At 45.9% G+C, this 16456-nt stretch overlaps 2 protein-coding genes across 7 annotated transcripts in view; one reads left to right on the top strand and one right to left on the bottom strand.

Moving 5' to 3' along the window:
• The window catches only part of LOC123345080, a 53579-nt gene extending 42588 nt beyond the window's left edge, over nt 1-10991 (top strand). Inside the window, exon 2 of the mRNA XM_044981729.1 lies at nt 8094-10991. Within this exon, the coding sequence (XP_044837664.1) occupies nt 8094-8723 (630 nt within the window). The 3' untranslated portion in view covers nt 8724-10991. The remainder of the gene's footprint in view (nt 1-8093) is intronic.
• LOC123345043 (zinc finger protein 43-like) overlaps nt 1-16456 on the bottom strand; it is an 18246-nt gene continuing 1790 nt past the window's right edge. For 2 of the 6 annotated variants that reach the window (XM_044981615.1, XM_044981614.1), the window contains exon 3: nt 13047-16206. In XM_044981615.1, the coding sequence (XP_044837550.1) occupies nt 14426-16206 (1781 nt within the window). In that variant the 3' untranslated portion in view covers nt 13047-14425. Of the gene's footprint in view, nt 6324-13046; nt 16250-16456 lie in introns of those variants that run through there. The other 4 variants (XR_006572701.1, XR_006572699.1, XR_006572700.1 and 1 more) reach the window with 4 other exon arrangements.

A 16456-nucleotide genomic window follows, 5' to 3' on the forward strand; every position in this document is an offset into this window, starting at 1 on the left:
TTGTGTGGACGGGTGCAGGGTTAATTCAGTTTAATGCTGCTAAATTTGGTATAAACGTGTAGTGTAGACCAGGCCTATGTCTACAAAGCTATTTCCAGCCCCACAGCCCAAATCCTGCAAACACCCATGCACCCAGGCTCTAAGACTGGTTGTCAAGGGTGAAAGTAACTTAAGGGACTTACCAATACACAGGGCCGGGGTCCTGAGCAAGGGGGGGGCCCTCAACTGGAAGGCGAGCCTCAGGAGGAAGGGACGGGGCCTTTAAATCACCACCACTACCCCGGGGCTCCAGCAGCTATTTAAAGGTCCGGGGCTCTGGCTGCGGTAGCAGCAGCCGAGAAACACCGGCCCTTTAAATCACCGTCGGAGCCCCAAGGTAGCGGTGACGGTGGGAGCCCTGGGGCTCTGGTGGTGATTTAAAGAGTTGGGGCTCCGGTTGCGGTGGCAGCAGCCAGGAGCTCCAGGCCATTTAAATCACCACTGGAGTCCCATGGTAGTCATAGCTGCGGCAGCAGCCAGGGCCCCGGGCCCTTTAAGTCACTGCCAGAGCCCCGGGGCTCCCAGCCACTGCCACTACCCTGGAGTTCTGGTGGCAATTTAAAGGGCCAGGGCCTTTTACATTGACAGCCTGAAGAAGCTGCCCCCTGCTGGTATGGTCAGCTGTGTACCGGCTCTTGCCAGTACGCCGGACCAGACCGGACTGGTGAACTTTCACCGGTGCTGGTTGTGGTGTGGTGAGGAGTGGGAGGGTTGCACATAGGACTTGCCTCTCCCAGAATTAAAGGGGAGCATCATGCATAGAACCCATGGTGTCAAAGGGAGGACAGAGAGAGAGAGCAAATCCCCTCTGCAAACACCCTTCAGCTGCCAGGGAAAGTCAGGGACAGAGGAAGCTAATTTGCAGCAAGGTGTCTAATTCAGACCACACCACTGCCAGAATGTTTCCATGCACAGTGTAATTCAGTGGCTGCAACCCCCCTGAGTCCAGTTCAAAGAAGCCGCCCCTGTAACTAGCTGTAACCGCAGCAGCATCTCCTGTCAGGGCTCCTCTCCTGCTTCTTTAGGCTCCAGGGGGCCACTCCCGAGACTTCCCTCACCTCAGTACTGGAAAAAGCCAACCAAGGAAGGCACCAAGGGTTTGAGTTGTCTTCAGGTACAGCACTACAGCTGTGCTACTCTAGCTCCTTAGTGAAGACTATGTTGTTGAGAAAGCTTTTCCCATCAGCATAGTTAATCCACCTACCGAAAAGGCAAGAAGCTCTCTCATCCACATAGCGCTGTCTACGCGGACGATTAGGTTGGTATAACTACATCACTTCTGAGGTGTGGATTTTTCACACTTGTGAGTGATGTCGTTATATTGATATAGCTCAAGTGTAGACCTGGCCTAAGCATTAGCTAAAGAAATCAGTGGAGAGCAGGGAGCTCTCTGCTGGGCTAGGCTCATTGCACTAAAGCATGACAGACTGATATTCTGTGCCAAGGACTGGGAAGGGAATAGCATGCTCAGTGCATGTTAAGCTCATACTGAGGTGAAAAGTTTAGAATAGCCATGCTTGGTGCATGCTACAGGGGCATAACACTGAGACAGTGGGAGGTGAGAATAAGTGAACAGGTACATAGGCCCAGATCCTCAAAGGTATTTAGGCTCCTTGCTTCCATGGCGCTAGGTGCCTAAATGTCTTCTGAGATCTGGTCACCAGCACTGAGATCCAGGGAGTGGAGGATCCACAGAGATGAATGGGGCAGGATCCCCTCTAACAGTTGGGTAGGACAAAGGGGGCAGTTCAAGGAGAGGGGCAGGTGGAGGAAAGGGGCAATCCAGGCCAGTGCCACTGTCTGTGGTGCCCAGGGGCAGCTCCTCTGCTTCCCTCCCCCATGCCTAGAACTCATAGCCTGGGACATGGCCCTTCCCAGTGCCCAGTAGGGCAGGAATCACACCGACCCTGCAACCATCCCTGAGAGGGAGCATCCACCCAGCCTGGGGTAGCAGCATGAGCAATGGGATAGCCAGAGCCTGGTGGGGCAGGGGGTTCAAGGGAGGGGCAGGCATCCAGATCACTGCCAGACTGGGCACAACAGCAGCCACTCGGGAAAAGCATCAACCTGGAGTAAACTTCTTCAGCGTCTCCCCTGGTTGTGCCTGGACCAGTGCTTCTTCCCAGCCTGCAGCTAGAGCCTGTGTGTCCCCCTCACCCCCAAGGGATGGCTGTGGTGTGGCAAGGGGACAGAACAACACAAGCCCAGACAATATAGCTCAGTGACTGTAACTCTAAAGTAGGAAGAAGCAAGGCTCCTGGAACTGCTGAGAAGTTTCTCCGGTATTACCAACCCCCCAAATTCAAAAATCCTGAATCAGGTTCACCAAAAATCATGAGACTGGCTTTAAAAATCATGAAATTATGTAAAAATTACAGCTTTGGGGTTCTCTTTATTTGCCTTCCACTTTTGGAGCTTTAGGGTGCACTGGGGTCACATTTTGAAGCTTTCTCCACAGCCACAAGGGCTAGAAACTTTTTCTTTAAGACTGTCTCTCTGGGTGAAACCCACCCACAGCAAATAAAATACCCATATGAGAGCATGGAGGAGGGATGTACCCTACCCACCTTCCTCCCAGCACCTACTGCTGATCATATGTTTCACTATGTCTGGGGGCACTGGGTGGGAAGGGAGAGGAGCGAGGGCACTCTGGGGAGGGGCCAAACTGGGCAGGGAAGACATGGGATGGGGCCTGGGCAGAGCCAGGGAGAGTATAGCCTGGCAGATAGAAACTAGGCATCTATGTCTCGGGGCCCCACATCCCCCAAGGGACAGCCGTCTCCCCCACCCCTCTGTGCTGCACCAACACAGAGCTCAGTGATTTGAGATCCACAATGAGACTTTCAGTCTCTGTCCCCTGGGATTAACCTCCACTTCTGCCCCTCAGAAAAGGGTGATTAATACCCCCACACTGCACAAGGTGATTGGGAGGATGAAGGGGCAGCCTTACAAAGCTATGAATCTGGCAGGAAGGTGCCTGACTCCCATTGACTTTCACAATCTCTCAGGAACTGATTGGTGTTTCCATAGTGCTGAGATGATTTAAGTTGCTACAAGCTAGGAAAACAGAGGGAGCTGGAGCAGCAATCTCTGTCTGGCAAAAAGGTCTGAACTATAATGATAGTACCAGGGGAGTCTGTCTGTTTTTCCTTCTGTCGGTCCTGGTACATTTCACAGCCCAGTTCACAGTGATGGGGCCTGGTGCTGTGTTTGAGAGTTAAATTTTCCTGTGAGCACATAGTAACAGAAGGTTTATATCTCAAGTGGTTAGTGAGCAGGTAGAGGCTGAGATCAAATTGGAATCTTTACAGTTTAAAGCATCAAAATGTGGATCATCTGGTTAATTCTAATGGGACATGAGTGCCATCACTTTCTATACATTGCTCATAAGGTGAATCACTGTACCACTAGGCCAACACCCACAGTGTGCACAATAGGATCTACCATGACACTACGAGGCCTTCATTCTCCTGCTCATGAAAGATGTTCTGATCAGCACAGGGCAGAAAGAAGGAGCAAGGTCACCTTAAATTTTAACCTTGAACCATTTATTGATATTTTACCAGGCCAAAATCGATACCTGTGAAATATTGTAAAGGCTTTTCTACCCAGGCCAACACCTTTAGTGTCACACCCTGTAGAGAAGCCCTTAATAAATAAAGGGAAAGTTATAAGGGAAATGGGGGCGTCTGTTAATTCCTTTAGTTTAAAATACTTTAAGTGGCTTTACACAACATGCACACAAATGTGGGGGCTGCAGACAGCTGCAAATAACTCTGAAAGCAAAGGTGCAGTGTTAGCCACACAGGGAGTATCAGAGTTGTCAAGACATGAACAATGGTGCATTTAACATCTGTGTCAACTTTATAGTCTGAGTCCTCAATGATATGATATATAGTAAAAACACATTTTAAGTAACATGTATTAGCTATCCCAGCATAAAAAACATAGTGGAGACAAAGCACTTAAGTAAGGTCAATACTATGTTCCTGCTGCCTCCCTGCCCCCAAAGTGCAAAAGAGGAACAGGATAATTCATTTTTAAAAATGTTTGGTTTTGACTGTAAACCTGTCAGAATGAAGAATATCACTGAAGTGTGTCATAATAAAATAAATAGCACACATAAAAGGCTATGGAATTAAAATATGCAATTAGAAGTATAAACATTCCAGTAGGAAAAAAAAACCTTACTTCATTTGTTGCATACATAAATGAATAGAAGAGTTAAGTGTGTACTTCAGTGTTTGCAGGATTGGGGATTAAGGATTTTTAATACATTTTCAGCTAGAAAGGGTTGGCACATTACTGGAGTCCAAAACGGTATTGAAATGTACAGCCATTTTATACAGATGGATTCTTTGGCAGAGATAACAGCAGAAGTATGAAAGGAGTGCCCTCTAAAGGCCCAGGAACAAAAAAGGCAAATAACAAGAACCCATAATGTATTTAGTAGTTTGGGGAGGGGGGTTGTTTTTTAAATTTCATAACTGTGGTTAATCTATCTTGGGGGCTGTATAGCTATGTTTAGCAAAACTTTCAGTAGATATTTGCCTTTGAGAGATTTCCTACAATATAGTCCTGTGCCCATAGGGCAAGATTTTTAAAGGTATTTAGGTGACTAGTGGGATTTTCAAAAGCATCTAAGTGCATTCAACCTTTAAAAATCTGGCCTATGGTGAATATTTGGGAATCAAGTTCTATTCACAAATGGCAATGTGTGAAAAAGCACTAGTGTGCTGGATCAAGAGGCAAAATAACAAGGCAATCCTCATTGGTGGTTTAAAGGAAACATGCAAAGTTTTGACACCAATACAGGTGATCTGTCATCCTTGATGTCATATAAACTCAAAGAATGAACTTGTGTAAATATAAAAATATTAGAAATGAAAATGAATGTTATGAAAATGAATGAAAATGTGCAAGCCAGGAAGTGCTGTAAACTGAGATGTGATTGCTGAAATTACTAGCAACATATTTTCAGTGATTATTTGCTGTTGTCATTTGGCTTGTGGGTGTGTACTCTCCAGCTCTGCACAGGTAACTGACCCAGCAGACCTCGATAGTACTGCCCAGAAAGACCACAGACTTGGTTCAGTGGTGAAGGTGCTCAGCCAGGTTTATTGTCAACAAAGCTGCCACCAGAGTCTCAGGGGGGCAACACTGAGATTGCTTAATCAGGGCAAACTGCAAAGATTGGAGTAGACAATCCCCCAAACAGGTGGCTATTCTAATACTTAGATTCACCAAGCCAACAACATCTACAATACCTTCCTGGTTACCCAGAAGCCAGAAATACAGTTCCCTTAAAGCAACCCAGCTCCTACCCAGACATCCAAGTCAAATACGATGAGGATTACTAAAAATCTTGTTCATCATATAAAAAGTTCTACCAATCCCAAAGGATTGGACACATCACCCACAAGGATAAAGAATATTTCAGATCTTACCCAAATACACGCTTACACCCAATTCTTATTATCTAAACTAAAATTTATTTTTTTTAAAAAAGAGTATATAGGTTAAAAAATCACTATATATACAGATATGAATAGAGTTTTAAGGTCAGTTTCATAGTAGAGATGGTGAGCTTCAGAGCTGCAAAAAGTTCTTTTTAGAATTGGACTATAACCTGTGGAACTAATGTCAGGATGATCCAGACTGGAGCTGGAGACCTCAGTCTTGAGACTCAAACTTCCCCTGACAAAGCTTAAGCAGATCTGAGATAAGAGGATCAGGGCCCAAGAGTTCCTTTTATAGTTCTCTGGCAGCCTCTTGACAGCAGGTGTTCCTTGGGTGAAGCATTGTGGCTTTGGAGTAAAACCTCCTATTTTTTATGTATACACAGATAACTAGTTGCATTCATCAGCCTAAAGTAATTATCCATTAAGCAGTTCATAGACAGATTCCTACAGATTTCAAAGAGAAATATAGACAATGATATTGTTACACCCAAGCTTCATCAAAATGTTAAAATTCCCTTTTAATTTCTGAATCAATAGAACAGGGGTCACAACCTTCCAGAAGTGGTGTGCCAAGTCTTCATTTATTCACTGTAATTGAAGGTTTTGCGAGCCAGTAATACATTTTACATTTACAGGGGCCGGTGGTCAGAACCCCAGACTGGCAGTGGGCCGAGCGGGGCTGCCGGCCAAGGTCCCAGCCAGCAGCGGGCTGAGCAGGGCTGACAGCTGGGACCCCAGCTGGCAGGGGGCCGGTGGACGGAACCCCAGGCCGGCAGCAGAGTGCCACTGAAAATCAGCACGTGTGCCATAGGTTGCCAACCCCTGCAATAGAACATAGTGACAGACAGGTTACATTACCTATATCTTGTTAGAGGTTAACAAACACAGACCATTACAATCACTATCTTCTTCTAATTCTCTAACAATAGAAGGCTACATTTCAAAGTCCTAGTTTATCTAACATAGAATGGCCCTAATGACCATTGACATACTTTTTAATATGTCTCTAAAAGTTGGATTTGGGTCAACTAGCAGGCTACATGACTAACCCTTTCTCACTTAGTGTCGCACTAGCACCCCACAGATTCTACAGGTACACTATCACATGTATGCCCATTACACTGGACCAGGCCAGTCAGCAGCAAGACTTTCTGCTGCTCCCTAGGCCAGACAAAGGCTTACAGCAAGGTACCCCAACATTTATAGACTGAAACATACAATTTGAGATAAACAACTTATGTACCACCTTACGTGGTTCATGAGACGTTTGTTACCTCCCCTTTTTCCTGATATCTTGGACAAAACATCCCTATCCATTGTTTGTCAAATTAACCTATCTTGTACTAGCTGGAATATATTTACGTAAATCTCTAGTGCCTAGTACACTAACAACAACTTTGTCAAGTTCATGTACTGGGCAGTGAACTTGTGAGCATCTGCTTTAATGCACAGCCTGACTTTCGTTCACTGCCTCTGGTTCAGGCCTCAGATCTTGCACCAATATCTACTATATTTGCTATTACAAATATGCACAATGATGCCTGGTGTCAACTATCTCACAATGTTACTGAAGGTAAATGATGAAGAGCTATGAGTAATAAAAAGTAGATAATTTAAAGGCAAAAAACCTACACTTATAGAGGATGACAACCAGAACAGCAGCTAAGATGGATTTGTGAACTGCTATGAGGCTATATGCTGTCATATAAACTAATATGGGATTCATTTAAACACTAAAAACACATCTGATTTTTTTTGGAGGGGGAGGTGTAGACTATTTCATGGAATCAAGTGTCCTTTAGCAGCTCAATACATCATATCAGATAGAGAAGAGCTGCCGTGTCTAGGCATTGGGATGCACTGAGCCATTAAGAAAACATCCCTGGGAAGTGGCTGTTGAGCAGCATGGCCCTGAAAGGTGGGAGGGGCGCCCCTCTGCCTCAAACATTCTATTTTTGTTATGGCTCAGCCCATCTGGGGTAATTTTTATTCTCACCTGCCCCTCTCTACTCCAAGGTTTTTCATCTCTGCCTATGTCTACCAGCACCTCTATCCCATTCCTAACCTGGTTGCTACCCCATCCCTGATTTTGCCCTTCAGCCCCTCTATTCCCCCTGCCTCCAGCAGTTTGTCCCTCCTGAGCCATTTCACCCTGCACAGATTCTGACCATCCCACCCCTGATTTGCCCCCTCTACACCCTTCTAACTCCATGAACTGCAGGGGGCAATTGTCATCCCAAGGCAGGGCAAAATCAGGGCAACAGCTTTAGCTGATGTTACTCAGCATCCTCAATTCACCTTTCCCTCCTCAGTAACAACCAAGCAGCAAATTCAGTCAGGCCTCAGCTTGTAACATTACACAGAGAATTCAACAATGGCTCAGAAATGTTGCACTGGACAATGCTTCCCTACCACAGTACTCTGGGCAGCCTCCTCCATGGGAACTGCAGTGTGAGCAGCAGCAGAGGCATCAGCCAACAGAGCTGAAAACATTGAATTTGAGTGGAGGTTTGTAAGTGAAGTTTGGGGGAGTGTGTGAGGGATGTTCTGGGTTTATTTTGTGTGTGCTGTTTTGTTTTGTTTTCTTGTCAGGAGTGTAGCAGTGAAACAACAGAGGCAGCAGTGGAAGTGACCCAACAAGCAGAAGAGACAATGAAGATGACTAGATGTGGAAGTTACGAGATGTACATTATCCCGGCGTGGGTAACTGAGAAGCGCTTTGTTTCTATGAAGCACCGCCTTATAGAGCAGATGGAAGAGAAGATCCAAGGTTTGGAGATGCAGACAGAAACTACAGTGGGGTTTCAAAGGGAATTTGAGCAGATGATGGAGGGAAGACAGGAGAAGGCTGAAGGGAAAGCTCAAGACTGGCAGATGCCAGCTGGACTGGAGAACTGTGAGGTGAGACTGCTGGGTGAGGAAAGTGGCCAGTGGAAGCATGTGACCACAAGAACTAAGTACAGGAAAAGAATGGCTAGTGAAGGAGAACTAGAGTTCAGGAACAGGTTTGCTGAGTTGGAAAATGAAGGATGGGTACAGCAGACAGCAACAGAAGGTGGGATGGGAGAGCAAGGAAGAAGAGAAGAACAGCTAGTCCTACTAAAAGAGGGGAAGAATCAATGGAGATATCCAGAGTTCACAGCCCCCGGAAGACTTGCAGACAAAGAACAGGAGGAAGGCCAGAGAATCAAGCCACCACCAGGAAGAGGCAGGTCCACATGACTGGGGACTCCCTACTAAGAACAGAGAGGCCTTCCACCAGAGCTGATCTGGAGAATAGAAGGGTGTGCTGTTGGGAGCTAAGGTAGGGGATATGGACCTGAGGAAGAGGATCCTAATAGAAATAGGAAATAATCCACTGATGGTCCTTCACATGTGAACAAACAATATTGCTGGATTCTCACTGGAACACATTAAGGGAGACTACACCAGGCAGGGGAAGACACTTAAAGAAATGGAGATTCAGGTGATCTTCAATAGGATTCTACCTGTCCCTAGATGAGGAAAGCAAAGGCAAGACAAGATTATGATGAGCAATAAATGACACAGGCAATGGTGCTATAAGAAGGGCTTTGGGATGTTCAACCACTGGGAGACATTCATGGACAGAGGACTGTCCTCATGGGATGGACGCCACCTGAGTAGGGAGGGAAATATACTTCTGAAATGAAGGTTGGCACAATTGATCTTTAAACTAGAAATTCAGGGGATATGGTTGGGAAATGCTCATGAAATCTCTAAGCTTCATTCTAATATTAAGCAGTAGGAAAATCAAGTAATATAGGACACAGTAATGGAGAAAGGAACAACAGAGGATAGGAGTTAAGATTGCTGTGGAGCCCTGGCTGCTGCTGTATTACAAATAATCACAATATTAACTGAGACAATTATTTTGTAGCCAGACAAGAATGAATTTGGGGAAAGCTGTGGTATGAGAAACAGGTTGAGTATCAACAGAGAGAGACTCCTAAAGCTAGCACTCTAAAGTCCCAGTCCTGCAAAAACCTTATTCATATGTTTAATTTTACTACTGCCAATAGCCCCCTTGATTTAAATGGGTCTGAGCTAGAATTAGGCAGGTGGTAAGGTTGAGAGAGTGGGGGTCTCGAGCTGAAATCCAGTTCAGAGAGCAGAATCACTTTACCCATATTTTTTCTACATACATTTGAGAGTATACTGCCTGCAGTTGAGCCTATGACAGGTCAGAGGTAAAGTTGTATGGGTGACCTCACTGTGCATTTCTGTACCAGACCATGATTATATTGCTTTTACTTGTAACAGCCACTCTGAATCTGGTGAATATTTAATGCAAAACAAAAGAACAATGGGAGTGGGAGAAACTAAATTCTACTTTATTATTTCAAAGGATGAACAAAGACAGACTCCTTTCCCCACTCCCCAGCTCCGCTCAGCATGGTACTTTTCATCCCCAGCCCAGTACATTGCTGCACCCAAATCCCCCATGCACTAGCAACATAGTGACATTTACAAACTGGTAGAAAAGCGCAGAGAATCCAGGAGAGATTCTGGGACCCAGTCACAAAGGAAACACTCTGAGGGCAGGGAATCCAAGGCACTGAGACTAGAGGGATGCAGTGTGGGGTGAGCAGGGCAGAGAGAATTGCTGTCATCCCCACTCTGGTATAGGGGGAAGGGGTTGACCAACTGGGTTGTCAGGCTCCTCATCTCTCTGTGGCCTCTATGATGGGGGGTCAGCCGAGCTTCAAGGCTGGACCAGGCCTGCTGATTTCTCCAGCTTCTTTCTTCCCAGCCTTATCCTCTCACCAGTCAGGAGGTACTGCCCCTTCCCTCTTCATTCCTCTCAGGGCATCATTTGTAGCCATTTAGATTTGAGGGAGGGCTTCACCCAACACTCACAGGGCAATTCCAGTATCTCTCTGGCATTGGTGCAGCAATTCACAGTTCTCAGCCTCAGGTATCTAGCTCTCAAGAGAAAAGTTTTCTCTACAGTTTTCCAGCTCTGTTCCCCTCACCTCCCACCCTGTCCCCCTCAGACTGGATATCACATCTCTGCAGGGATCAGGCAGGAAATCCATGCCCCTTTCAGTCTCGGCTTCTCAGTGTGAATCTAGCACTCACCCATTCATTGTTCAAACAACACAAAGGTCTCATAACAAAGGATTAAGAAAGATTAGAATAAAATAAGAAAGGACTCGTCTGGCAAATGATCATTTGTCTCGTGAAGTCCTCAATAAACTATACTACATCCTGTCAAACTAAACTAATATCAAAGTATGTGACCAAATGGCCTTCAGGAAGAGAGAGAAACCAACACTACAAGGTGGGCTACAAAACACTATCAGCTTCATAAAGTGAAATCCCACAGAATCATAACCCCCAAAATGTGGAAAACAAATGTATCTATTATCTTAAATGGCTAAACCTCCTGTACTCAGCACCTACTCATTATTTGGTTGTCATTTACAAAACTTTTAGCATCATCCTAATGCAAGAAAGAAAAAAAGAAAAGAAAACAAACCAAAGCCAAAATTTTCCCATCTCCAAATGTTCTGGACGTGGTTGGAAAAAGCCCAGAAGCTACTTTACCAATAAATATAAACAGGGATTTAAACTGAGAACAGTAAAACAGAGTTTGGGGCTTCATTTGAATTCCCCCTCCAGGTCTGGGACACTTTCAGCTCTAGTCCTTGGGAATCTGATTCAGGATCAAAGAAATCAAAGTGGGAGGTGCGGGTGGAAGGGGGAGAGGATAAACTCTCAAAGGGTCGGACAGATGCTGCTGTGCTGGGGTGGAGTGTGACAGTAAAGTGAAGAGGGAATCCCTCCTACTCACCCCATCACCTTCATATAACACAAACCCCAAAACACCACATTTTGCTATCCCTGCTAAAGCACTTTTAAAATCTATTTAATTCTGCTCTCTAAGGGACAAAATATAAATGTTTTTGGCATAACCAGGAGCAATGGGGAACTCAGTGATTCCAATAATTGCTTTGCTAATGGGGGGGGGACTAGAATATATAAGATGGTCAGTCTAGACTAGGAAAAGTGGGTGAGGGTCGGAGGAGATTCACTAGCTAATCCCAACCATTTTTCCTCAGAAGCTGATGCTGTGGAGGCAAAGGTGGGATCCCAAGGCCTTTAGGCCTCCCACAAAAGACCCTGTGGAAAGCAGTCTCTCAGGAGAGCATTCAGCCACACAGCTGTAAGCAGGCAGAGAAAAAAAAATTGTAAATTTCACCTGCGCCAATTAGCATAACAAAAGTTGTGACTGTATCATAATGTTTAGACATGCATAAAAATGTAGTTAGTTGTAGATTTAAGGTTTTTTACAAGTATTAAATGGAGATAGTTTAAGGTAAGGTTAGCTAGAAATCAACAATGATTTTACCTCAGAAAATCAAAATGGAGGATTTAGGTTGAATTGACCAATAGCATGCAGGCAACTGGGGTTAAGTAAAATTCAGCAGGGCGAGATTAAATTCACGCCAAATACCTGAAGTGAGGGGTCAGTCAGGTGAGAAGGAGGTTCTCAGCTGGGTCCAGCTCAAATGACAGGCAAAGCTGATTGGCTAAACAGGTATCACCCCACCAGGAGGGGACTATGCTTATCACTGGCACTGAGAGAACAATCAATCAGAAAGGCTCAAAAATTGTATGTAAGGCAGAGAGCTGACAGGCATCAGTGTGGGTATGAAGTGAATGGAGAAGATGAGAGGAAAGCAGAGAGGAACAGGTCAAAGAGCGGAGATAAGCAGATCGAGAGAGTGGAGAGAAGAAAGAATCCATCAAGAACTGGAATCGCTTTTGACAGAGCAGAAGGACCGAAACCAGGGCCAGTTTTAGGACGATTCGCCCAATTCCCTGAAACTGGGCCCCCACCAGGGCCCCACACCTTTGGCTCCTTTAGCTTTTTTTTTTAAACTCACCCAGCCGCGGTCCGCTCCAGGGGTCTTCGGTGGCATTCTGGCAGCAGGGGGTCTGCTCCGGAGGTCTTCAGCGGCATTTCAGCGGCGGGAGGTCCTTCAGTGCCACGGAAGACCCAGAGCGGACCCTCTGCCGCTGAAGTGCTGCCGAAGCCCCGGACGGCCGCCAGGTATTTGAATCAGGCCCCGCAGTTAATAAAGCCGGCCCTGATTGAGACCAGACAGAAGGATTTAAGAAAAAGGAAAGTAAGTATAACTCTCTGAAACCTCTCTTGATTATAAGGAATGCAGGGGTATGATTGTAAATAAAGCTGGATGCCTGCGTCTGAATGGATTTTACCCCACCTATTCTCTGATTGACTGATCACCACTCATAGAATGTTATTACTTAATAATGTAATTTAACATGTAATATTGTAATGCTGTTCTATATATATGTATAAGGGATCTGTATGTTACATTGTAATAGGTTGATAAAATATTGCAACATTGTATTAAGGCTTTATACATATTGGTCTGTGTACTGAATTGTGCAACATTGTATCTGCTATATGAGTCATGTAGTTTATTGTGTCGCTCTACTGTAGCTTGTGTTGCATTGTATTTTCTCAATTATTAAGTACACTAACCGATTTGTTTAAATAAATGTTATTTTGTTTTCAAATGATTACTGCTTGAGTGTCAATCCTTTGAGCGGAGGGCTGTATACCTATCCTCCCAGAGTAAACTAATCTGTTCTGAGGAGTCGGCTGAGGGTTAGAGACTCACTCCCTGATAAAACACAGGCAATTCCTCTAGGGCAGGCCACCCATTGAGATGGGCCAAATTCACAACTGGTTTGCAGTTATAGGGAGGCCATTATTAGGGCACCTTGGGTCCAAATTTTGGGGTAACAGGATCCTTAAGCCTTCAGGCATCCCATAAAGGACCCTGTGGAAATCAGTGGTGCTTTCCAAATGCAGAGAGGGCAGGGAAAAGGGACAGAGGGAGTGATAAGAGGCAGCAGCTCTCTTCCCTTTACTCTCCTCTCTTATCCCATGATCCCTAACATTTGATTTCCCCAGCACCCTCTGCATCCCACATCCACCAGCCCCAACCATACAATCCCCCAATTTCCTCCCCAAAACCCATCCCTCCTGGTCCCTTCACATTTGATCTCCCAGAACCTAGCACTTTAGTGGATTTAGGGAGGGGAAGAGTTGCCAACCCCCAGGGACACTCACCCCGCAGGGACCAACTCCAGGTAAGTGGGGAAGTCCAGCCCAGGGACTGCTGGAAAATGGGGACAGGTGTCCAGCGTGAATGTGGGGCCTGGCCCAAGTATCCCTCCCCTCATCTCCATGGAAGGGGCATCACATCTGGAAGGGAAGAGAGATGGGGGAACTTCATCCAGGCAGAGGGATCTTCTATAGGAGTTTCTCTCTCCCTTCCCCCAGCAGGTTAGCAGGAGGCAGGAAGGCCCATCAGTTCAGCAGCCAGGGCTGCAGCAGGGGCTGATTGGTACTTCACCTCCTCTGCCTGGGGTTTGCTTAAACAAGGCAAAGCCAGGGGGTCCCTGAACAGCTCAGGGTCAGCTGCTGCTGGAACCTGCCCCCAGGCAGGGGCAGCTGGATACCTGGGAGCCACATGCCACTGAGGGGTGTGGGAATTGGGAAATGGAGTTTTTACTAAGGCCAGCCCTAGTCAGGGCAGTGAGAGAATTTATCTCCTATATGGAGAAGTCTCTGGTGTGAGCACCAAATGAAGCTTCCATCACATTCAAGGTCTTTCTTCTGTGAATTATCGAATGTGGAATAATGTGTGAGCTCAGACTGAATTTTTTCCTGCAGTTATTGAAGCTTTTCCCATCATTCAAGCACTTATGGGGTTTCTCTCTTGTGTAGAGTATCTGATATGAAGCAAGGTTTGATCTTTGAATGAAACTTACCCCACAGTGGAGGCACTTATATGATTTCTGTCCTGATGTTTTGAGCTCTCACCAAAGTTTTTCCCACACTCAAGGTATTTTTACAGTCTCTATCCTGTGTGCAATCTCCGATGGGTAATAAGATTTGAGCTCCGATTGAAGCTTTTCCCACAGTCCGAGCATTTATAGGGTCTCTCTCCTGTGTGTGTTCTCAAATGGTTAATAAGGACTGAGCGCTGACTGAAGCTTTTCCCACAGTCTGAGCATTTATAGGGTCTTTCTCCCGTATGGATTCTCCCATGGCTAATAAGGCCCGAGCGTTGACTGAAGCTTTTCCCACAGTCTAAGCATTTATAGGGTCTCTCTCCTGTGTGCAATCTCCGATGAATAATAAGATTTGAGCTCCGTTTGAAGCTTTTTCCACAGTCCAAGCATTTATAGGGTCTTTCTTCTGTGTGGATTCTCCCATGGCTAATAAGGCCTGAGCGCTGACTGAAGCTCTTCCCACACTCCAAACATTTATAGGGTTTCTCTCCCGTGTGGGTTCTCTGGTGTATAAGAAGGGCTGATGGTACACTGAAACTTTTCCCACACTCAAGGCATTTATATGGTCCGTCTCCTGTGTGTATTCTCCCATGGTTAATAAGGACTGAGCGCTGACTGAAGCTTTTCCCACAGTCCAAGCATTTATATGGTCCCTCTCCAGTGTGGATTCTCCCATGGCTAATGAGATGTGAGCTCCGACTGAAGCTTTTTCCACAGACCAAGCATTTATAGGGTTTCTCTCCCGTGTGGGTCCTCTGATGTATGAGAAGGGCTGATGGTACACTGAAACTTTTCCCACACTCGAGACATTTATATGGTCCCTCTCCTGTATGGATTCTCCTATGAGTAATGAGGACTGAGCGCTGACTGAAGCTTTTCCCACAGTCCAAGCATTTATAGGGTTTCTCTCCCGTGTGGGTCCTCTGATGTATAATAAGGACTGATGGTGCACTGAAACTTTTCCCACACTCAAGGCATTTATATGGTCCCTCTCCCGTGTGGATTATCTCATGGCTAATAAGGCGTGAGCGCTGACTGAAGCTTTTCCCACACTCCAAACATTTATAGGGTTTCTCTCCCGTGTGGGTCCTCTGATGTATAATAAGGGAAGATGGTACACCAAAACTTTTCCCACACTCAAGGCATTTATATGGTCTCTCCCCCGTGTGGTTTCTCCCATGGCTAATAAGGCCTGAGAGCTGACTAAAACTTTTCCCACACTCAAGGCATTTATACGGTCTCTCTCCTGTGTGCACTCTCCGATGGGTAGTAAGATTTGAGCTCCGATCGAAGCTTTTCCCACAGTCCAAGCATTTATAGGGTCTCTCTCCAGTGTGGATTTTACCATGGTTAATAAGGCCTGAGTGCTGACTGAAGCTTTTCCCACAGTCCAAGCATTTATAGGGTCTCTCTCCTGTGTGGATTCTCCTATGGTTAATAAGGCCTGAGCACTGACTGAAGCTTTTCCCACAGTCCAAGCATTTATACAGTCTCTCTCCCGTGTGGATTCTCTCATGGTTAATAAGGACGGAGCGCCGACTGAAACTTTTCCCACAGTCCAAGCATTTATAGGGTTTATTTTCCTTGTGATTTGTCTGCTGGGCTGTGATTTCCTTGGGATCCCTGCCCGCCCCCCCACATTCAATTGATTCATCCACTTTCTTCCTTTGGCAGTTTCCCAACTTCCTCTCTGACCTGTGCCAATTACTCCAGGCTTTACTCTGTTCCAAGCACTGGGAAAAATTCTCTTCAGCTCTTCTCAAAAATGTCCCCTGCAGCTCCACTTGCTCAGGACATTTCTGCTGTGGATCCCCCTCCTCGTTCTCACTCTTTGTCTTGTCACCTGCTGTGGGACAGAGAGAGAATCCAGGCAGGAATCATTGCTTGGACTGGTAGAAAGGACAGAAAGGGGAACAGAAAAGAGGGAAAACACAACACAGTAACTGTTGGGGAGACTGAGAAATTGGATTCTGCCTCCACATCCCATCCAAACACTCACAGGGAAGTGAAGTCAGGGAGAAAACTCCTGACAGCTAACAGGGTGGGTGGGAAGCCATGAGCAATATCTACCACGATGACATGACAACTGCTGACCA

This window comes from Mauremys mutica, chromosome 12 (assembly GCF_020497125.1).
Source record: "Mauremys mutica isolate MM-2020 ecotype Southern chromosome 12, ASM2049712v1, whole genome shotgun sequence".
NCBI classification, from domain to species: domain Eukaryota; kingdom Metazoa; phylum Chordata; order Testudines; family Geoemydidae; genus Mauremys; species Mauremys mutica.